Source organism: Salvelinus namaycush, chromosome 7 (assembly GCF_016432855.1).
Source record: "Salvelinus namaycush isolate Seneca chromosome 7, SaNama_1.0, whole genome shotgun sequence".
Classification (NCBI taxonomy): domain Eukaryota; kingdom Metazoa; phylum Chordata; class Actinopteri; order Salmoniformes; family Salmonidae; genus Salvelinus; species Salvelinus namaycush.
Window position 1 is genome coordinate 16,693,312 of NC_052313.1, and position 25,188 is coordinate 16,718,499.

At 42.3% G+C, this 25,188-nt stretch overlaps 1 protein-coding gene across 1 annotated transcript in view; it reads left to right on the top strand.

Moving 5' to 3' along the window:
• The first annotated feature begins 7,604 nt into the window (after window positions 1-7,604).
• lama1 (laminin, alpha 1) overlaps window positions 7,605-25,188 on the top strand; it is a 73,931-nt gene continuing 56,347 nt past the window's right edge. The window contains exons 1-3 of the mRNA XM_038997216.1: window positions 7,605-7,668; window positions 17,035-17,205; window positions 17,411-17,523. Coding sequence (XP_038853144.1) covers window positions 7,605-7,668; window positions 17,035-17,205; window positions 17,411-17,523 — 348 coding nt within the window. The remainder of the gene's footprint in view (window positions 7,669-17,034; window positions 17,206-17,410; window positions 17,524-25,188) is intronic.

The following is a 25,188-nucleotide window of genomic DNA, read 5'->3' on the forward strand; positions in this document are numbered from 1 at the left end:
TCATTTCTTTCCCTTCATTTTTCTTTCCCTTTCCCTTCCTTTACCCCGATGGACTCTAGCCATCGGGGTAAAGGAAACCAGCAGTGCTCCACACCTTAAGGCTTGACTAGGACTACCCTTGAAGGCATGAGTTCCAATAACATGACTTTCAGTCAGTCAAACACCAGAAGAGAAAAAAAAACGTATATTGCATTGGGCACAATAAATGCATAACAATAGAATATATTGCAAGTCACAGGGGATATTATGTCGGTAACCCATTGGTTCAGAACTACACTACTACATTGCTACACTAATATCAGAATAATACCGTGTCTTTGGGACTGTGCTTTCATGCCTCTATCCATCTCCTCTGTATGACAGATAAGGCCTATCCCGACCAGACACTGACCTTCTGAGCCCTGTTTATAAACTCGCTGTCCCTTTCTTTTGCAGATGACCAAGCCATGAAGTCATAACATAGAGCCCTCTTCTGAAAGGAGCAATGGTAGTGTACCTGCTTTAACCCCTTGTCCCCTTATCAATAGAACCATGTGTGCTGTGTCTGTCTGTCTGTCTGTGTCTGTCTGTCTGTCTGTCTGTCTGTCTGTCTGTCTGTCTGTCTGTCTGTCTGTCTGTCTGTCTGTCTGTCTGTCTGTCTGTCTGTCTGTCTGTCTGTCTGTCTGTCTGTCTGTCTGTCTGTCTGTCTGTCTGTCTGTCTGTCTGTCTCTATGGTGGTTATGTTCAATGTCCCTCTTATTTATACAAACACCCACTAACCTCTTTCCTCAGTCTGGCCTAATACGTTCCTCCTTGATAGAAGCTGCTGTAGATACAGATACAGACTAAACATCCTGGTTAAAACATGCATCACTCAGTGTCGATTTTAGCATGTAAATCTTGGTGGGGCAAACTAAATTGTTAAGATGCATGCCAGCAATGCCACTACACAACACAACACTAAACAATACATTAATTGCACTATAACGGTGACAAACGGTGCACACAAACTGTTAGGGTCTACATAAAGCTGTCCCAACAGTAGAGCTTTCTTTCAAGCACCATGGAGTGAATCCTTACCTCCGCTATACCTGGCTATCAGCGGACCCTTGTCTGGCAGCGAAACAGTTCATTCAGCCTCATTTAGTTGATATAGCTGACTTGCTTAAACAAATGTGGTTTCACTGACAATTGAGATGTACAAACTATGGCATAAGAGAACGACGAATGGATAAGAGGCAATCCGTAATTTCGATTAAGACTTTAATGAGCGAGCTAGGACGGACGTACAGTAGTCAATATAACTATTTGTTCAGCACTTTTGAAATGTACAGCGACAGAATTCAGAACATGAGTCGTTCTTACAGTATTCTCCCTGTACACCAAGTCAGAACCGTAGGATAAGTAAAAGGGGCATATCATTTTTATTGAACTAGGCAAGTCAATTAATAACAAATTCTTATTTACAATGACGTCCTACCCCGGCCAAACCCGGACGGCGCTGGGCCAATTGTGCGCCGCCCTATGTGACTCCCAATCATGGCCGGATGTGATACAGCCTGGAATTGAACCAGTGACTGTGGTGACGCCTCTTGTACTGTGATGCAGTGCCTTAGACTGCTGCGTCACTCGGAAGTAGACAAGGAAAGCTCTTACAATATTCAATGATTACATTTCTCTCAAACAGGCTATAGGCTACATGTGCATCACCAAATCAGAACGGTAGGCTAAGTTATGAGGGGAAAGGGACCAAATTATTAGGGTGACGCACATGGGCTACTAACAGCTTACTTCACAACACACACTTAATATTATTTTCCTAGCTATAGTATACATTTTTCCCTGGCATATTATATAATTTATGCAGCAGCATACAATACATTTTTGGACTCACCTTGTTGTGCTGTGCACACTTGAACGGGAAGGTGGTGCGGCAGTCCTTCTTGTGGGCAAATTTTTTCATCAAACTTTGTCATCCAGTCTGGAATTCTCTAGATTTATGGTGCTTTCAAGACAACCCTGAAAAAAACAAGGTCGAATCATGACGTCAGTGATCTTCAGGTCGGAGCTCTAGAGTGAGTTTCCAGTTGTCTTGAACTCACTGAAGTCTGATTTCCCAGTTCCGAGTTTCCAGTTGTTTTGAAAGCGGCAGAAGTCATGTTACATTGACAGCATGGACAATGTATTCAACCTTTTCTGGTCCATGGTGTTGTATGTAAATGTTTATCCTTTTAAGCTTGGAAACCCAGACTTGGATCACACACCCACTCCACTGAATAACAGGCTAGTGATTGCTTTGCAACGCTTGTAGTTAGCCACTGATTCCTTCCAAACCACTCATTGTTGAATTTGTGATTTCCAACTTGTTGTGTAATGTTTATGTCCAATGGCCGATGAGCACCGATACATTTGATCTATAATTTCAATTCAAATGACAAAGATTGAAAAGGATTGGCCTGTAGATTTTCGACTTGATTCATAATGATGACTGCTTGTCTAGCTTGCTAGCTAAGATTTTGAAAGTATGATGTTGACATGATCAGTCCAATCAAAGCTATGGTAGATATAACGTGATTGGACATAATTTTATCTGTGGCCAATGACCTTTAGCCTTCTTGGATGGGCACTTCTAATGTAAATCTATTTCAGCATCCAAGGGGCTTGAATTTTCGAGCTCTCCCTGTAGATTTTGCGGTTACGTAGTGTCCCCATGAGTGACAGAACACTGAGCCAATCACGGCGCAACCAGAGAACATTACCAACCTCTACGCTCCGTATTTTCCACTGGCTGCCCCACCACCACAGAAAGCACTGAGCTAGGCTGAAACACCTGCATTTTGGAGCTGCCTTAGTGAAGAAAGCAAAAAAGAGACCCTGTTTGTATGCGACTCAAAGATGGTTTTTTAAATTGTTAGCAAACTGATTTGTGACACATATTAATGCCAAAATAACATGCAAAACAGGCAACAAAAAAATTATATATACAATATGAAATAACACATATAGAATTGTAGTCACCAAAAAGTGTTAAACAAAATATATTTTATATTCTTCAATGTAGCCACCATTTGCCTTGTTGACAGCTTTGCACACTCTTGGCATTCTCTCAACCAGCTTCACCTGGAATGCTTTTCCAAAAGTCTTGAATGCTGAGCACTTGTTGACTGCTTTTCCTTCACTTTGCGGTCCAACTCATCCCAAACCATCTCAATTGGGTTGAGGTCGGGTGATTGTGGAGGCCAGGTAATCTGATGCAGCACCATCACTCTCCTTCTTGGTCAAATAGCACTTACACGGCGTGGAGGTGTGTTTTGGGTCATTGTTCTGTTGAAAAACAAATGATAGTCCCACTAAGCGCAAACCAGATGGGATGGCGTATCGCTACAGAATGCTGTAGTAGTCATGTTGGTTAAGTGTGTTTTCAATTCTAAATAAATCATTGTCAGTGGCACAAGCAAAGCACCCCCACATCATCACACCTCCTCCTCCATGATTCCCGGTGGGAACCACACATGCAGAGATACTCCGTTCACCTACTCTGCGTCTCACAAAGACACGGAGGTCGAAACCAAAAATCTCAAATTTGGACTCATCAGACCAAAGGACAGATTTCCACCGGTCTAATGTCCATTTCTCATGTTTCTTGGTCCAAGCAAGTTTCTTCTTCTTATTGGTGTCCTTAGTAGTGGTTTCTTTGCAGCAACTTGACCATGAAAGCCTGATTCACGCAGTCTCCTCTGAACAGTTGATGTTGAGATGTGTCTGTTAATTGAACTCTGTGAAGCATTTATTTGGGCTGCAATCTGAGGTGCCGTTAACTCTATTGAACTTATCCTCTGCAGCAGAGTTAACTCTGGGTCTTCCATTCCTGTGGCGGTCCTCATGAGAGCAAGTTTCATCATAGGGCTTGATGGTTTTTGTAACTGCACTTGAAGAAACATTCAATGTTCTTGAAACTTTCCAGATTGACTGACCATGTCTTAAGAATGATGGACTGTCGTTTCTCTTTGCTTATTTGAGCTGTTCTTGCTATAAAATGGACTTGGTCTTTAACCAAATAGGGCTATCTTCTGTATACCACCCCTACCTGGGGTGGCAGGTAGCCTAGTGATTAGAGCGTTGGGTCAGTAACCGGAAGGGGGCTAGATTGAATCCCTGCGCTGACAAGGTAAAAATCTGTCGTTCTGCCCCTGAACAAGGCAGTTAACCCACTGTTCCTCAGCTGTCATTGTAAATAGGAATTGGTTCTTTACTGACTTGCCTAGTTAAATAAAATACCTTGTCACAACACAGCTGATTGGCTCAAATGCATTAAGAAGGAAAGAAATTCCACAAATTAACTTTTAACAAGGCACACCTGTTAATTGAAATGCATTCCAGGTGACCAGTGGTGGAAAAGTACTAAATTCTCATACTTGAGTAAAAGTAAAGATACCTTCATATAAAATGACTAAAGTTAAAAGTGAAAGTCACCCAGTAAAATATTATTTCAGTTAAAGTCTAAAAGTATTTGGTATAAAATATACTTAAGTATCAAAAGTAAATGTAGTTGTAGTTGTTTTTTTTATTCACGGATAGCCAGGTTCACACTCCAACACTCAGACATAACTTAAAAACAAAGCATTTGTGCTTAGTGAGTCCGCTAGATCAGAGGCAGTATTGATGACCATGGATTTTCCTTTGATAACTGTGCGAATTGGACAATTTTCTGTCCTGCTAAGCATTCAAAATGTAATGAGTACTTTTGGGTGTCAGGGAAAATGTATAGAGTAAAAAGTACATCATTTTCTTTAGTAATGTAGTGAAGTAAAAGTAAAAATTGTAAAAAAAAGTAAAAGTATTTTTTACTTAAGTACTTTACACCACTGCAGGTGACTACCTCATGAAGCTGGTTGAGAGAATTCCAAGCGTGTGTAAAGCTGTCATCAAGGCAAAGGGTGGCTACTTTGAAGAATATAAAATATATTTTGATTTGTTTAACACTTTTCTGGTTGCTACATGATTCCATATGTGTTATTTCATAGTTTTTATGTCTTCACTATTATTCTGCAATGTAGAAAATAGTAAAAATAAAGAAAAACCCTTGTATGAGTAGCTGTGCCCAAACTTTTGATTGCTACTGTATGTACTGTATTTCTTTGTTTAGCTCTGCCCCACCTTCCCTGAATGACGGGTCTCCACTGGCATCACTCAAACCTTCCAGCTGGTTTCCCCAAGTTTCTTCACACAAGAGATACCTGGTGATTATATTAGACAAGCTGGTGAAACTCCATTAATGCCATAACTCTATAGGGGAGTTTCAACCCACAATTCAATGTCAATTCCATTGTTGGTTCAATGTAATTTAATTGAAATTACGTGCAAACAATGTTGATTCAACCAGTGTGTGCCCGGTGGGAACACCTTCCTGTACCCATATCTCTATTAGTGTTGACTGTTACTGTCCTGATCTATACCCGCCTAACCCATCATGATTTCCAGGAATAGGTGTTAGCATAGGAATAGCATGCTAGCAGAAACCCATAGACATCCAGTCATTGTGCAAACGCTAGTTAGCATTGGCTCGCGAAACTACTTCTAACTTCCTTCATACTGGACACAGAGATGTAAAAATGCTATTCACGAGTTCATCTGACTCTGGGGAAGTAGATACAGGTCCATTGTCAAAATCACGAAGTATCCCTTTTAGGTCATGTTTGTGCTTTACAGGCTCATTAGACAGGGATGGTGACAGCAATAATTTCTCTACTCACTGTGAATGCACAGAAGGAAAAGAGGACATTGTCACATATTGTAACGGGTTTCGTCCTCTTCGTCTGAGGAGGAGTAGCAAGGATCGGACCAATATGCAGCGTGGTAAGTGTCCATAATGATAATTTAATAAACCAAACAGAACACTGAACGAAATAACAAAAGTACAAACAAATAACCCAAAACAGTCCCGTATGGTGAAAACACTAACACAGGATACAGAAAATAACCACCCACAAAACACAAAGAAAAACAGGCTACCTAAATATGGCTCCCAATCAGAGACAACGACTGACACCTGCCTCTGATTGGGAACCATACTAGGCCAAACACAGAAACAAACAACCTAGACATACAACATAGAATGCCCACCCACATCACACCCTGACCAAACAAAACATAGAAACATACAAAGCAATCTATGGTCAGGGCGTGACACATATGTGATTATCTGTATGATGAAAAATCATGTCTGTTATGTCTCTGTCATCCGGTGTTATCATGCACAATGGCATGGCATTGGCATTTATCAATAAGTCACTGAAGTCATTCATTCTACAAAAAGAGTGAGATGTGAGGACATTGTCACATAAAACATTGCAGAGATACTTTCTATAAAATCCTGCCCCCCTTTTGCCCTCAGAACAGCCTCAATTCATTGGGGCATGGACTCTATGTTGACTCCAATACTTCCCACCATTGTGTTAAGTTGGCTGGATGTTATTTGGGTGGTGGACCCAGCAGCATTACAGTTCTTGACACACTAAAACCGGTGCGCCTGGCACCTACTACCATACCCCGTTCAAAGGCACTTACATTTTTTGTCTTCCTAATGTTATGTGCACTCAGTGTAGGTTCTTATGTCAACAACAGAATGTTTCAATTGCCCCAGATATTTTATTGTGTGAATAGATATGAAGCATAAACGTAGTTGTGGAACAATTTTAGTGGTGGAGCTAAGAGGTGAGTTCTGCCTCCATACAATATGAAATGCTTCAAGTTGAAGAAAAGCCCTATAGAAACACAAATCATAATCATAAAATCTGTAGTTCTTAGTGATACGTCACGTAGACTCCCCCTAACACTCCTGTCTTTTCACACTGCTGGTCTCTTCAGTTTTTGTACACTCAGTGTATTACTGCAGTAGTGTAGGCCCTATTATCATTCCCATATATATTCATTGTGTCCACATGAGGGCAGTAATACACACACCCCTGACCCAAAAATGAGGCCCTCTAGGAATTCTATAGGAATTGGTAAAGTAGCTAAATGGATCAAACTTTCATTTTGCTAACAGTTTTTAATATCCAGAATTATAAATTGCTTAGTTTTGTTTCTCTTTGTTGATAACATTATGAAATTAATCTGGAAGACATGTTTCATACAAACATAAGCCTTTATTACATATACTTTGTACAGTTGATTGTGGTTATTGAATGCCCTAAATAATGGTGACTCACTGACGCTTTCCATTCCAGTTTCATAATCATGCTTCAAACTTTACATGGGCTGTAGTTCATGGTTGCAGAATTCTACAACCTGGTACTGTATACTAAAGGCCTGCTTCTATGTAGTTGACCCAGTGTATCCTTTGACTTGTATAGAGGTTAAAAGGGCCACTCTTGTAAAGTTGTGCAATTTGGTCACACCCCTCTGCTCCTCACCAAATGGTGCGGTCCAGCCAGCGACTTTGTAGCGGGACAGAATGAAAAAGTTGAGAGAAAAGTTAGCCGAATGAATGAGAGGAGAGATAAGAAGGAGGGGACACACTAAACAACTTTAGTCTATAATTTCCTGTAAACATTAGAAAATATATTCCTAACGTATTATTGGAGACATTTATTAGAACCCAACGTTCACATGTGTTGAGAAAGATGAAGCTCTTCTTCTGTGCAATTGTGCTGCTATGGGCATCCTCCGCGGAGTGCCAGCAAAGAGGTGAGCTGGAAATAATAATTTTCCAATTGACTGCATTTTGACTGAATGTTCATTCAGCACGAGGTCTCAGTGCATCCGAGGCAAAGCATTTTGTAATTATTTATGCAATGTAATGAATATGCACTTTAATTAATGCAAAGCATAAGTGGAGGATTAGAAATAGTAAATTTATACTTTGTTTTATTGATGGCTATAATACACTTGGAGTACGCCTAATTACTATTTTACCGTTATTTACATTTACCAGAATAAACCATATTTATTGCATAAATTGAGTGAAAAGTAATAGGCCTAAACATGGGGTGTTGGTGTTGAAATTGGACACTTGTGGCATAATAATTCAGCCATTAAGTTTATAATTTACAAACAGGATCTTTCCAAGTCATTAGAAAGTCGGCTACCCATTTTATTATACACCATGTTGCATCACCAGTAAACTAATATTACTGGCCAATCTACGGGATAGTTACTTTGTTAAACCGTTGACGTTATTAGTTTTCTCACCTACTCTCCTTTCATTCCTAACGGTCTTTGCTCAAGAGGTTCACATGACAGAAATTCCAGGCCATTGTCATTGAAATGTATGACAATGGCTGACGCCTCTTTCTCCAAAGCATAGTCATGCTAACATGCTCGGGTCGCCCTCAAGCCCGAATTCAATGCCTCTAATTGCAATAACAATCATGTCATCAGTAGAAAATGTTTGAGGTGCAGTTTTGTGGGTTCAAATAGACCAGCTTTCATTGCATGCCCTCTTGGTTTGTCTTTTTTTGTATATCTTTGTGTTACTTGGAGAAAAAATCTGATTTTTATGTACTGTTAAACTTTTCGTCATTCTATTAAACACATTTAAGAAACACACTTTTAATTGATATGCTTGAATACTTGAGAACTTGAATAATCGCTTGCTTGTAGAAGACTTCTGGGCAATTCCATGGTGAAACTGCTAAGACTTTAAAATGTGTACCAAACCAAAACCATTGATTTCAAAGTTTAACAAACCATATAACTCTATGCACAAACATTTTACAAAAACATATTTACAGGAAGAACTGTGCAGAAACAAAGTTTGGTAAAATAATAAAACTGAGGGAAGTTTTACCATTATTCTTAGTGATGGTGGAAAAAATGTATACATATCGGGATATCATTTTTTATGATATATCGTTTCGTATCATTTTGACAGTATCATAATATTATTTTTACGCTAGTTTGCTGTACATGCACCAAAACTGCAGTATTTTCCTTCATAGCTTGTTCTCCATCTTCTTTTTAAATAGGGACCCAATTTGTTTTCAGCACTTTTATTTCCATGACTGATAAAAACTTGTTTGCTCATGGCTCCCTCTTGTCCATCTGCAGCAGACATATGGTGAGCAATATGTTTGGAACATTGAATCGCAATAAAATCACAGTATATAATCGCAATACATATAGAATCGAAAGAATCGTGAGAATCGCAATACATATTGTATTGGCACCTAAGTATCGTGAAAATATAATATTGTGGTGTCCCTGGCTATTCTCAGCCCTAGTTATTCTGTTACCAAACTTTGCATCTGCACAGATTTTCCAGACATTTTTTTCTTTGTATTATTTACTGTGTAAATTGTTCAATGTTGTAATTGGGCATAGAGTTGTATGGTTTGTTACACTTTGAAATCAGTGGTTTTTGTTTGGCCTACATATTAAAGTGAAAAAGTTTGAGTAATTCCAGTAGCTGTGGAATTTCCTTTCCCCAAAGCCATTGGAGAAGCTTGTACCTACTTGTTGGCCTTACCATGTTGGGGATCTCCAAATGCAACAAATATATCTATTACATTTATTTAACACATCAAACAGATTCAAAGCAAAGGTGTCAATCCCATTTGCTCCCAGCATGAAGAGTGAAATCTCATTAGAGCTCATAACATTAGGTGGTGTTAACACTCTGGTACAATAATATGCAATGGTTCCCAAATGGAATCCAAAGCAGCATTACCATACCAATAGGATTTCTCACCTGCGATTTGTATGTGACACTGGGAAAGACAGAGACCCAGTGAAGAGGTCAACAGAGCCAAGATGGGTCATATTCATTAATACACCAAATAGAAGAAAATGGACTGAAACAGGGATGGACTACCTGAACTTGTCCAATATGAAACATTTTTTTTTGCTACAGTGTGATCTAATGAATGATACCTTGAGTCGAGCTGTGCTACATAACACTGTTCCCTCTGGGAAATTATCAACCCTTTTGGTAGCAGAAAACAGTGTCAGGGGGTCCATTTTGCATACGTTTTACCCTGCACCTGAGAGAAAGAATTGATTTACACTCATAGCACCACACCACTGTGGGATTTTGACTGTAGCTAAAGCCTCATTTTAAGACAGTGACTTTTACACCTCCAAAGTGAACTCATCATTATATAGAGCCAGGTGTGTCTGGATCCAGCTATAGTATCTGTGTCTGGACCACAGTAGGGCGTGGTGGATGGGTTGGCACTATAGTAATGACAGAGTCTCTTTAGGATGCCCTCTGGCTATAGGTCTACCATCACACTGAAGGGGGGAAGTTGGAGGAGGACAGTTGTAAAAATGATAGCTAGAGGATTTGTAGTGCACCCGGGAATTAGTGCTGTAACCATGCATACGATTAAAAGTTACCAAGAGTGGCATACTGAAGTTCTTTTTGGTTTTAGGCACATTTAAGAACATGCCGACTTAAATTCTGAGACATGTTATTTGTGTGGACACATTCAGGCATGTAGTTTGTTCATGCCCCTCTATTCCCATTTTGTAACAGTACTTGGGTCATTTTTTTACTGAAATAGCATTTTGTAACAATACTTGGGTTATTTTTTTCCTGAAATACCACCGAAATGCCACTTAATTTGATATTTACATTTAAGTCATTTAGCAGACGCTCTTATCCAGAGCGACTTACAAATTGGAAAGTTCATACATATTCATCCTGGTCCCCCCGTGGGGAATGAACCCACAACCCTGGCGTTGCAAGCGCCATGCTCTACCAACTGAGCCACACGGGATCAATTTCTTGCTATCTATCTTTGTGCAAATAAGATTCAAGCTACAACCAGCAGCTATATATCTTATATTACAAAGCGGCTCCATATCTCTACATTTATTATTACACCTCTACTCTCTAATACAGAGATTAGTCATCTGAGTCACACTGCGACTGCATATCTTATCAGTCTACCGCATTGTTGACACTCCATTGTTCTGATTGTGTCACCTTCTTTAGTTGCTATCAGTCCACCCTCCCATCTGATTACGTTTAGTAGGGGCCTATTAGGATTCAAGGTGGTTTGAGGAAGCACTGCAAATAATACGAGATGCTGAAGATAGAGAGTTTTTGTGGTTATCTTCTCACCTTTGAGTGGCTCTGAGTAGCTGGAATGGAGTGAGTGACTTGTTGGATCCACTCAGTTGCCTACTTCCTGGTTTAGTGTCAGAGGTACTGGGTGTTATAACATTAGTACATACACCTTGATAATGGTTCATAAGAGGATACGCTTACATTGTGTCCTCAGCTGCGTTGACTGACTCCCTGAAGAGAGTGTGTGTGTGTGCGTGTGTGTGTCGTAGCCCATAAACAGGTTAGATATTAGTGCGGAAAAAGCCACGGGGGGTTGGAAATCAACGTCACCAACCTCTCCTGATCTAGAAAGGAATCACGTTCATGACCTGTGGTTAATTATTGAAGTGAAAGTTTGACTTATAAACTTTCGACAAAGTCACAAGCAGATGTGGTAATGTAGACAAGCATTTTAACCCGACTGGGGTGGAAGGCAATGTAGTAAGGTGTTTTCAAATGGTTATTGAAGTACTTAGTATGATTGTGTGCCATCCTCCAGCCTTTTTCTCCAAACTTTCGAGCATTGATTCTAAGGGCTTTTGAAGGCTAGTTTGAGTGCATGAGCTGAATCCCATTGACTGTGAGGGGGAGGGAAATAGTACAAACAAGAACATTCCAACCGAACTCTCTGGAGATAAACCAAAAACCCTCAAATAAACACTTTTACTAATATATGTGCCACACAGAGAATGCATCGATCAGTTAAACTACTTTTACTGTTCAATCAATTCACAATCCCTCTCATCCTATTTACACAACATTCTCTGCATAACCCGAGTCCGCTAAGCGCTGAGTGATGCTACCTGAACTGCTAAACGGTAGTTGGCTAATAGGCTTGGGCTGTTTCCAGATTTTTATATTGTCATACTGTCCTTCTCTCATCCCGGGATTTACTTTATTACTGGCATAGCACACAAGGGGACGCTAGAAACGCAAGACAATATAATTTTTGCCTCTATCACTAGAATGCTAACAAAATTAGCACAAACTAATAGCAAAATCACATAGATGATGTTGGCTAAATGCTAACGAGCGAAAATGAACATAAACTAATTGTAAAGATAGGCAAATTCATCTCATTAAGTTATACAAGCCTAACTAGTAGCTACCGAATGTCATTTTTGGTGAGTGTGGACATTGAGAAGAGAAAGTGAACGAGAGAAATTGTACATAATATGAACAAAGTTGTGATGCATGCTTTTCTAAAGGAAGAGCAGCATGTGTACATGGAGCAGAGGGGAGAAGAACGGAGTAGAAATAAATTATTGTAGGAAGGACAGGGGAAAAAACGAATCCAGAGCTCTTTGACTTTCAAACACAGCAGAAAGCCGTTATAAGATATCTGATGGCAAACATTTAGTAATGAATTGCATACGTGTAACTTCATCACCTCATGTGAGCCATGGACTCACCAGCTCCCGCTTTCTCCCATTGTGCTATATACAAACAAAAGCATGACTGGCTCAACTGTTCTGGGGAACTACGGTAAGCTTCATAATGTAAGATAATGCGACAAGTGAAATGGAGAACGTAATCTGCTTTGTCTTCTAACTTATTGCACAAGTTGACAGCAGGAATTAACTTAAAAAGTAGCTATAAATATTCACATTTGTTGAAAAACTTCAAAGAACTCGTTTTGACGGTATTGAAAAACCATCCTGTGTCTTTTTCCAAAAACCCTGGCATACGGTATATATATTTTTTAATGTATATATTTTTGAACCTTTATTTAACTAGGCAAGTCAGTTAAGAACAAATTCTTATTTACAATGACTGCCTACTCTGGCCAAAACCAGGCGACGCTGGGCCATCGGACTCCTAATCATGGCTGCTTGTGATACAGTCTGGAATCGAACCAGTGTCTGTCGTGACTCCTCTAGCGCTGAGATGCAGTGCCTTAGACTGCTGCGCCACTCAGGAGCCCCCAAATACCCCACCCAAGCATATTGGCTAACATCTTCAGCCATGGCCAGCATTTTTACCTTATTGACCCAGATGCTATCTATCAGTGATTGAGCTGTTGAAACGTTAGTCTTTTGTGTTCAGTGACAGTGGCATTCCAAAGATGTTCGCAGTTTAGCAGAATTAGTCCCCTGGTAATCCTGGGTAAAGCCATAGAGATAGATAGAGGACTCTAGTGCCAAAAAGTCAATTTTAGCATGAGCAGCGCCATTGAGGACTTTCATGTTGAAATAGTCAACTGGGTGGGACTTCCTAATTCCATCCAGGTCACCAGAAGGGATCAGCCAATTAATTATACTAGTGAGGAAACATTCCATAACTGCAGCTGGCAGTAAAATCACCAACCTTGGTTTTAGAACTGATCAAACAACACACTCTAGGTGGCTGTGTGCACCGTCATAGAAGTAGTAGAAGAAGTGAATGGACTACTTCAGGATGGACATGGCCTCAATGGCACAGCCCATGCTCTCACTGACGCCATAATTGGACAGTTACAAAGTCTATGTGTAAGGCTGATATGATGACCTCTGACTTTTGGGGGCCTGCCCAGGTCCAGGCCAGTCAATCACAGGACTTTGTTGTCCAAACATTGGCCAGGCCTCACTGACCGACTGATGTCCTTTTCACTCTACTGAGCCGAGCCTAGCTGTATCGCGCTGGCCTGGTTACGCACCCACCATAGTTGCTGGAACTGGTGCTGGAAAGGACAATGTATGATGTATATACTGTATAAATTGAATGGTTATTTGGCTGATGCTTTTATCCCAAAGCAACACAGTCAGTAATGTGGGGATCAAACCTCACAGCTCTGATGTTGAGAGCACATTGGTCAAACCAACAGACCAATCAGATCCAATGTATGCCCAGTTTTAGTTTACATCACATGATATCAAGCAGCAGAGTCCAAAACTGTAATTTAACAAGCTAAGCTGTCTCATATGTTATGTCAGATAAACTGATTAAGATGATTATGGGGCTAATATTTTTTATATATGTATTTTTATAGCCAATCAAATGTATTTATAAAGCCCTTTTTACATCAGCCGATGTCACAAAGTGCTGTACAGAAACCCAGCCTAAAACCGCAAACAGCAAGCAATGCAGATGTACAAGCACGGTAGCTAGGAAAAACTCCATAGAAAGGCAGGAACCTAGGAAGAAACCTAGAGTGGAACCAGGCACTGAGGGGTGGCCAGTCCTCTTCTGGCTGTGCCGGGTGGAGATTATAACAGTACATGGCCAAGATGTTCAAACGTTCGTAGATGACTAGCAGGTCAAATAATAATAATCACAGTGGTTGTAGAGGGTGCAACATGTCAGCACCTCAGGAGTAAATGTCAGTTGGATTTTCATAGCCAAGCATTCAGAGTTAGAGACAGCAGGTGCGGTAGAGAGAGAGAGTCGAAAACAGCAGGTCCGGAACAAGGTAGCACGTCCGGTGAACAGGTCAGGGTTCCATAGCCGCAGGCAGAACAGTTGAAACTGGAGCAGCAGCATGACCAGGTGGACTGGGGACAGCAAGTAGTCATCAAGCCAGGAAGTCCTGAGGCATAGTCCCAGGGCTCAGGTCTTCCGGGAGGGGAGGGAGATAGAGAGAATTAGAGGGAGCATACTTAAATTCCCACTAGACACCAGATAAGACAGGAGAAATACTCCAGATATAACAGACTGACCCTAGCCCCCCGACACATAAACTATTGCAGCATAAATACTGGCGGCTGAGACAGGAGAGGTCGGGAGACACTGTTACACCGTCCGACGATACCCCCGGACAGGGCCAACCAGGCAGGATATAATAAGACACCCAGTACGTGATCAACAGTTCAAAAGAAGATTAAAGCCCATAATTATAGAAAAATAAACACAAGTAGGACAAGGACGCTAGCTTGGCTTTGATTTCATTTTCCACCATATGGCAACGTTCATTATGGAGCCCAGATTACGCAGACAGATGACTAAAGCATCCCCAATGCAAAGGAGCCCCAGCTAATAGACTTAACAATCCTGAAATTACCACAAATTACCACATCTATGTGTGACAGCATTGCCTGACTATGTGTCAGTCAGCTTAGTAGCACTGATTAGCAGGGACAGGCAGTGTGCCGTTACATCACGACTAGGAGGTGATTTATTGATGAAATACCAGGACCTGACTGACTGTCCCTGTCCACAACCAGTTGCTGTGTGTCAATAACATACCACCCATGTGGTGTGTTGATTCAGCTGACCAGGGCTGTCACTGTGTCACTTGCCTTCACACAGCTATCGGCACCTGGCTTAATCATGTCAAAGCTAGGTACTGTTAAATAGCCCTCTTGGGATTGGGTCTACCATGAGCCAAAATAATAAATATTGTGTTTCACTTTCACAGGATCAAATCCATTGAGATTTAAGATTTGGCTTTGAGGATGACTAAAATCAATAAACATAATTGATTTCCAAACTATGAAGACATTGTGAGTTTGGTGGTCAGAGAACATGGTTGAGGTTTCTTTCTATCCCAGGATAGTTTCTAAGATTAAATCAAGTTATTTTTTAAGGCAAGCTGTGGTAAAAGCATTATAACAAGCTAATGAATAGTAGTCATGAACCGGATAATTGCTTTCCAAACCGTTCTCACTGGGTGTCCCCTTTCCAGCTCACAGAGCACAGGGGTCAAGCCTCTCTGTCAATGAGAAATCAGCAGCCACCGAGGGACCGACAGATAGACAAACAGACAAACAGTCATACCGATTTCACACTATCTTGCAGAGCCGAACCGTACGGTACTGGCTCATACGCTGAAAATGGATTGATCCCAATGGTCACTACTGATAAGTGGGTCTGACTCCAAGACATGCTACCACTGGTCTGGTCAGATGTCTCATTGCTGCTATGTCATTAGGCTAACGACTTCATCCCCCAGCTTCCTTATCTCTTGAGCCTCTGAAGTGCTCATCAGTGTTCTCATCAGTGTTCTCAGGAATGCTTTGGGGCCATTCAATTCAATAGGATTAAGTCATAGGCCAAGCTCACAAGGTTCTCCTCGGAATCTTACATATCTTTTAGATCAGGTATGGGTGACTGATGGGGGTGGGGGCCACAAAAAAATCTAAACTCATCATGAGGGGCTGCAGTGGCTCGCGGGTCTGCGTACCCACATCCATAACCACACATGCAGCCAGAGCCGTCTCTATCTTTTTGGTGGCCCTAAGTGAAATGTTGTTTGATGTGACACTTGGTTTGACTTCTTTGAATATCTGCTCATAAACATCTAGTTTATTAACTATTAATAAACAGTGTAAGCATCATTTGTTAATATATTTATTAGCATTAGTAAACACATGTATAAACCATTTATAAATCATGACCAGCAGGCCTTTAATTTTTATACTAAAGGTTAACAAATTATATAATGACAAGCATCTTATAAGCACACCATCAAAAACATTTTTTTCTTTTTATTCAGTGTAGAATTTAATCTGTTAGCATAAGCCTCCTGAAGTCTCTGTTAGGGGACAGAGATGGAGAGATGCTTTGGGACAAAGGCCTTGAAGCCCAGAGGGCCTTGGGGTAGTTATAACAGCAGCCCACAGCTGCCCACACCACCCATCAATAGACTCCAGCCTTTGTCAATTTCCTCGACCTGACCATTTTACCTATCAATGGTCCATGTAAACATGTGGGTGGAGAGTGGGGGGATAGGGGTGTGTTTGGGAGGGGGGGGGGGGTGCTCCTCAAAGACATTCCTTGCAGATACACAGAGGAGAAATCATGAGGATGAGTGTAGATTGGGGGTGGGAGATAGGGAGGGGTTGGAAGGGAGAGATACAACTCATCTTTTTTGGGGGGTAATGTGAAGGTGCTTGTGTGTGCTTATCTAAGTGGCTCTGGATAAGAGTGTCTACTAAATTAAATGAAATAATGTGTAAGTATGAAGGAGTGTTTTCTAGTGTGTGCATGCTTATGTGAATAGACAGACCATGTACTCTATCATACCCTGTCTCTGTGTGCAGATAGATGCATGTCATGGTCTGAAACCCCATCTCTATCTCTGCCAGGTCTCTTCCCTGCCATCCTCAACCTGGCCAGTAATGCAGAGATCACCACCAATGCCACCTGTGGAGAGCCTGAGCCAGAGATGTACTGTAAACTGGTGGAACACGTACCAGGACGACGCATCCGCAACTCCCAGTGTCGAACCTGTAATGCCCAGAGTCAAAACCCCAAAGGTACGAGAGTCGAGAGCCTCTAAGTATGCATAGGGGAGGGCTGGGGAGGAGATTCTGGGGTTTTACTGTTATGCCTGCTGGCTAGTGCTCCAGACAGTTTGACTTTCCACAGTCTCACTGTCTTTGAGTCATCTGTCTGAAGTACAGTACTCCAGGTGTGGATTCGTGGTATTTATGTTCTTGCTATTCTCTTGATATTATGCAGAGCAACATCCAATCACCAATGCTATTGACGGCACCAATGGGTGGTGGCAGAGCCCAAGCATAAAAAATGGCCGCCAGTTCCACTTGGTGACCATCACTCTGGATTTACGACAGGTAGGAATTCTAAGGACTGCTATGTTGCTGCTTTTACACTGCACCGCTTTCTTTAGCTACATGCTGGGAACACACACACTCTAAATTGTGCCTTCGTGTATTATACTTAAGCTAAAATATTTATTCCATTCTACTGAGCCATTTACTTTATGTTCGTATTCTTATATTTTCTTATTTCTTATTGTTGTTGCGTTGTCGAGAAGGAACCTGCAAGCATGTCGTTGGACGGTGTATACCATGTGTATCCTATACATGTGACTAATAGAACGTGGGTGCTGCTGATAAAAAAAAAATGGGGGAGGGGGCTATGTCTGGATGGTGTCTCTCTCCCTACATCTCTTTTTTAATGTCTCTTTTTTCTCACATTCTCTCTCTCTCTCCCAAAGGGAGGGGGGGGGGGGGGACTGAGCTGAGCCAGCTACTTAAAAAAATCCTGTTCCAACAGGCACTCGAAACAAGACCCTCTTTCATCGAGCCACCACACACACACTATAGTAGTCGGCTGTGATGGTGCTGTCTTTTAACCAACCTGTTTCAGAGGTGCACACTATATAATGCTAAGATGTAACCCCTCCCCACTTCCTCTTGGGAATTCCAGCAACTTATATTGACCTCGGGAATGCACATATGGAACTCATTTGGATGTAGACATCCCAGTAATTGTTTTCATGTGAAAATACAATCTTCAAAGTGTGCATGTGTGTAGCCATTCACCTACCTTTCAACGCTCTGTCTGCCTAGATTACACGTCATGCTCCATCTAGATTTAGCGTCAATTTTGATACGACGGCTGGGAATTGCCAGGAACCTGACGATATAATATTATCACATATTGCTCACCATATGTTCCCTGCAGAGGGACAAAAGAGAGCCATGAGAAAATGAGTTTTGATCAGTTATGTAAATATAAGTACTGGTGTACTTAAATATAAATATAAAAGTGCTGAAAATGGTCTCACTATTTAAAAAGAAGATGAAGAACAAGATATGAAAGGAAAAGACTGGAGTTGTGGTGCAGGTACAGCCGAGTAGCACAAAAAATAATACAGAAATATTGTCAAAAATAGTATCCCGATATGTAACTATCAATTTTTTCCCCCACCACTATAGGCTACCTCAGGAGGCTTAACATTTGAGATGTGATGTTTATCCACTGCTTAGCAATGGAGGAGATGAAAATGGAATAAACAGGTTCCCGTCCACCCATCAATATTTGTTTTTCATTTCTGCCAGTGGTGACGAGAATACAGCCCGGAGCCAGTCACTTTAATCTCGCGCGTTAGATTCAAAATGAGCGTTTGGGACTACTCCGCAGTAAACGTACACTTATCTCCACATTTCATTTGCAACCGCAGAAGATTCCATTTCCTTCCCCTCGAGAGTTATCAGGGAAAAATTGTGAAGACACATGCAGAAACAGGGAAAATCAAAGGTTGAGAGAAATCGGGATTACATGTCGATGTTTCATTAACATTCCCAGTGAGATTCCTGACGTGTGATAACTTTGATATGGTAATGTAATTATACAGTATGTTCTATCGTTGCTACCAAAGAGAGTTGTCAAGACTTAACACTGAGATATGGTAGTAGTGAGTGATGGAAATGTATCTGGTGCTGAATACACAGTATAGGCCAAATTACTCAAGATGCAACATTATCATACAACAATAATGTAATATTATCACACTAGATCAAACAAACAGTTGTATTAAGTTAATAAAAGCAAAACCAAGCGTGTCATGCCAATAAATCAACATTATAAATAGCAGATGTCAAAAAGAGCATAATACCACAACTCGTAAACCAACTGAAAATTACTCAGACTTCTCAAAACTAGAGCAGCTGACTTCAAATTGTTTCAAGAGCAAAGATAAACATCTACATGGAAAAGATGAGCTTGTCAATGGGAGCTTTGTTTGACTGATTCATTATATCTCTAAAAACCTCAAGATTTCCCATAAGCTAGTGCTAGCCTAGCTAGCCCTCTCCTCTGAGGAGCTGAGATACTTTGTGCTAGCCTAGCTAGCCCTCTCCTCTGAGGAGCTGAGATACTTTGTCCTAGCCTAGCTAGCCCTCTCCTCTGAGGAGCTGAGATACTTTGTGCTAGCCTAGCTAGCCCTCTCCTCTGAGGAGCTGAGATACTTTGTGTCTCCAACTAACTGCTACATCGCAATACCCAAGTATTCACGTGGGAGAACACTGATTCTCATAACTGATGCCCTAAGAAATAATAGCATTATATCTAGGCTATATCTTCATTTATTAAATTCTCTGTTCGAAAGAGGGTTTAAATTAAGTTTACAGTGCCACGATGTAAATATATTCTTATATAAGCTACAGTATGTTGCACATACGTTCTATGTTAAGTGAAATGTCTGTATTTTCATTTATTTGATGAAGACGTGTTTTTGGTTCGGTAACAGTGGCATCCATCTTGATTAAAACCCTCAGTGTGGTGCCTGGCAGACAGTACTAGTATTGACCAGTATCCACAGGAGTCCAAACCTGACAGGAAACAGTGTCAAAGTGTCAGGATTTAGATGGGCTAATCTGCCTGTGGATGCCATTCCAGCACATCACATACCAACACATGCACGCACGCCCTTGCACACACACACGCACACACTCACGCTCACACTCACGCTCACACTCACACTCACACTCACACTCACACTCACACTCACACGCACACTCACACTCACACTCACTCACACACACAACCAAGCTCTTTATCCAATTAACAGGCCCCAGTCAAACAAACAGAGGGGAAACCATTTGGAGCTCTCATCCTGTGGGCCCCCCAGGAGAGAGGGGGGGAGAGGGGCAAATGCAGGCGCTGCTGTCCAAACAGACCCCGTTCCCACTGCCCAGCTGTGTTGGCCCACATTGTCCCTTTACAGCGACAATGCCGCCACCGTCCACCACAATAGCCATCATAATGACCCTCTGACAAAATATAACCTGCAAGGCCCGCCGCTATGTCAACATGTTAACTTACTTTGGGTTGTGATTGGTGAGAAGGGACCGTCTATAACACTTGATGGGGATAGGTTAATTCAGTTCAAATTCACTTTCAAATGTGAATTTAACAAATCCTGAATTGGGGGGGATCATTGAAGCCAATGGCCAATTTCCAATTATTTTCCAATACGGAATTGACCCCGACCCCAACCTCAAAAGAAAACCTCTCTGTGATATGATTCTAAACTTACAGTAAGTGTTTCTGGTGAAAGAGCCTTGGCTGTGGCTGGTTTCCTACACTGGCTCATACTGGCTGATATCCACAATGTCCTGTCCGGTGTGTGGCTGGGCCTCTCTGAGTGCATGTCCTGTCGTGTACGGGGCTCTCCGGCCCCCATCGCCCTTCCCCCATCTCCCATCTCCCACCAACACAAAAGACTTACTCATCTCCACCCTCTAGACAAAAAAGGCCTGTGGCCAAACGCCAGCCTCTTTTTTTGTGGTCGGAACCCACAGCCATGACTACTCCTGCTATTGTCTGGATTCCAACTTTACTGCCACCACAGCATATCTTAAATGTTCAAACTGCTGGAATTTGGTCTTGGTCTTGACCAGGCCTGAGAATTTACTGCTTTTCAGTATTCTGCTGGTTTTTATTCAGTGTCAGAGACACAAAAAAGAGGGGAGCCAAAGGACATCCTGTTTCTGTCTGAATATTTATTAAATACTCATGTAATTTACCTGACAATTTTACATATTCTAAATCAACTTTGTCTAACGTTGTGTCTAACATATTATCACACACAGACAGTTTGGTCTGAATTGTAACAAGCCAGAGGTTAGGTCTTTATAGCATGTTGGTGATTAGTAGCAAGAAGGACATAGCTCTGCTCAGTGTCAGTGGTGGCCATATTTCTTTACTTTTGGTTTAGGCTTCTCCCTCCAGTGAGGGGACTTAGCTCCGCTTTCTGAGCCCCACAGCCCCGGCCCCGCCAAGGGCGAAGCTCAACTGGTGAACTGGGCCCCTTTGACGGCTTAGGGGCTGATGGGTAATCCTCCTGTCTCTCCCCTGCAGCCTGGTTCTGCTCGTTCCCACTGGCTGGGTCCCCTTGACTGTTTTCTCCCGCCATGTTATCTTTCTACCCTCTCTCCCATCGGCCAAACTGGCACAGAGGCTTGTCCGGCTACCGGTTGGGGAGCACATTTCTATTACTTAATGTTACTCCAATTGGAAAAGTGTTAGTAAGTGTATGTGTTTTCGTTTTGTCTCGGTAGGTCACAGTTTACCCTTTGATTACCCCACGATTCAGTCTTCTAACACACTGGTCAGACTGTTTCACTTATCCTTTGAGACAACCCCCCCCCCCCCCCCCCCACCTGATCCAAAATGGCAGCTAATCACAAAAATAATCCTCTGCCTGTTTCCCGCGGCTACTTGCAGCCAGGTCTTGCTGGCTCACATCAAAGTCCGCCAGCCAGTCACAGTGACTAGGCAGATTAGCCGAGGCACGCCATTACACAGGGCTTTGGGTCCTACTGGGCGGAATGGGATTTAGTGGTAATGCCTGGGTGGCTAAAGAGACACAGTGGGAACAACTTTGCGCTTAGCATCTAGTAATGACTAACACTGTATTCTAGCAGTCACAGTAACTAGCTACATCAAAACATATTGCTGAAATGTGGCACTCAGATCACAATTTCAGTAAACTATCTCAATTTCTGACACAGATATATGATTTGATCTATTTTTTTTGTTATTATTATTATTTTTTAACCCTTTTTTCTCCCCAATTTCGTGATATCCAATTGGTAGTTACAGTCTTGTCCCATCGCTGCAACTCCCATACGGACTCAGGAGAGGCGAAGGTCGAGAGCCATTGTCCTCCGAAACACGACCCTACCAAGCCACACTGCTTCTTGACACTTTGCTCGCTTAACCCGGAAGCCAGACTCACCAATGTCTCCGAGGAAACAATGTACAATTGGCGACCGTGTCAGCGTGCATGCGCCCGGCCCGGCACAGGAGTCGCTGGAGTTTTACATTTGAAATAACTGATATCTGGTGATGTTAGCTAACTTGTATCCTCATAACAGAGTGTTCTAGTAATTGGTTAGTTAAGTTGAGGCACAAAGGCAGCTAGTCCACAATTGTTCAGGTCTGCATCCATTTGTTGGAGTCCACATGGATCAGGATTAGGTCACGTTTCAATAACTAACCCAGTCCATTCACAGCATCTGTTTGCCTTGAGAACACTAAGCTCATTTGAGGGAGGTCACTGACACACACACATTTCCCTAATAATCTTGTTTACATGACTCATCTGAAATCAGGCTACCTGATGGGATTTTAATAAATGCAAAAAAATCATTAAAACAAAAATCTTCTTTTGGGACATATCAAGTTTGTATATGAAGACTATTTCTAAGATGCATACTTTTTCCAAACTCACTTCACTCGCGTATGAACATAGAGGGAGGCTTGCGCTACAGGTGCTGGCAAATGAGCAGATCAAATACACCTCTGCAGTTGACGTAGCCTACGTCGGCTAACATAGCCACGCAAGCCAATAGCAGAATGTGACGACAAAACGGAAGCAAATCGTACAATCTGGCCAGGTTGATATCCAGATTTGTATTTGGTAACATCGCACAGTGTGACATGCAATAAATGTAAATGACTGAATCCGACGTTCAGTGTGGGAAGGCCTTGAGGCATTTAGCCAAAAATGTTTGTCTAGAGGCCCATACAGGTGAATCATTCAAGGCTGTAGAGAGGATTTCAGAATCTGTCAATCCCATGGTTTCTATACAGACTAAGGCATTTAGCCAAAGATGTTTGAACCGAACGTCTTGTCTAGCTTTCAGAAGCTCATATGGGTGAATCATTCTGTAACTTAAGGATCAGACATAACCTGAGGGAAGTCAACCAGCTCTCTGTTTCATATGATCTATCTCAGCCCTGAGGGGGGATTGACATTTAGATGCACTGGAACGACTCGGTGTGGCTTGGCGACGATACCCGCTAACGCTCGCGCTCCCTCGCCGTTGAGGAAGTTATGAATCAGCCGTAAATCAGCTGTAACACGCCAGTAGGTGTGCCTCCTGTCCGGAACTTAGACTTACAGCCTCGTGCCGCTGCCTGGAACCTTTAGGGAGGATTTAACGGGGGGGGGGGGGGGGGGGGGGGGGGGGGGGGGGGTCCACTCAGCCCCTGGGGAAACGCACCATTGACAAGCCAATTTGAGAAGCCGATAACGGCTAGCTCAGGTTCTATGTGCGTTTATGTGAGGCAGGCTAGACTGTTATTAGTGTCACTGAGAGGGTCATAGAGAGGTGAAAGAGAGGGAATTGCAATGGCAGTCTAGTAGTGCCCTGTGACTGTGTAAGGCCTATAGGGGCGTGTTGAGGAGACAGTGAGAGAGTGGAGGCAAGGTCTCACAGTGGGGTTCAGGGGAGCTGTAACTGTTAGCTACAGACCACACTTTAGCTTGGTAGCAAATCAAATCAAATCAACTTTATTTAAATAGCCCTTCTTACATCAGCTGATATCTCAAAGTGCTGTACAGAAACCCAGCCTAAAACCCCAAACAGCAAGCAATGCAGATGTGGAAGCACGGTGGCTAGGAAAAACTCCCTAGAAAGGCAAAAACCTAGGAAGAAACCTAGAGAGGAACCAGGCTATGAGGGGTGGCCAGTCCTCTTCTGGCTGTGCCGGGTGGAGATTATAACAGAACATGGCCAAGATGTTCAAATGTTCATAAATGACCACCATGGTCAAATAATAATAATGACAGTAGTTGTCGAGGGTGCAGCAAGTCAGCACCTCAGGAGTACATGTCAGTTGGCTTTTCATAGCCGATCATTAAGAGTATCTCTACCGCTCCTGCTGTCTCTAGAGAGTTGAAAACAGCAGGTCTGGGACAGGTAGCACGTCCGGTGAACAGGTCAGGGTTCCATAGCCACAGGCAGAACAGTTGAAACTGGAGCAGCAGCACGGCCAGGTGGACTGGGGACAGCAAGGAGTCATCATGCCAGGTAGTCCTGAGGCATGGTCCTAGGGCTCAGGTCCTCCGAGAGAGAGAAAGAAAAAGAGAAAGAGAGAATTAGAGAGAGCATACTTAAATTCACACAGGACACCGGATAAGACAGGAGAAGTACTCCAGATATAACAGACTGACCCTAGCCCCCCGACACATAAACTACTGCAGCATAAATACTGGAGGCTGAGACAGGAGGGGTCAGGAGACACTGTGGCCCCATCCGATGATAACCCCGGACAGGGCCAAACAGGAAGGTTATAACCCCACCTACCTTGCCAAAGCACAGCCCCCACACCACTAGAGGGATATCTTCAACCACCAACTTATGACTGTGTATGGGGTCATAGGGTCAGACGCTGCGCTGTTAGGGCCAGATGCACTAAGACTGGAATTCAATCAAACATGCAATTAACATTGTGACAACACCACATGAAAGAGGGTTACAGAAAGCTTGTCCTTGTCAATCAAATACTTATTTGTGCTCTTATGAATGAAGCCTTGTATTTAAGGTGCACAGCTTGAGCTTCCAGTCATGCACAACAAAATGGAGATCCAGACATAAAATATTATGGGTGGGAGAATAACTCTGTGTGTCTGTGTGTGCATGAGTGCATGGGTGTGTGTATGTGTCCTTTGTACTCTCACTGTTAAATATGAAATATTA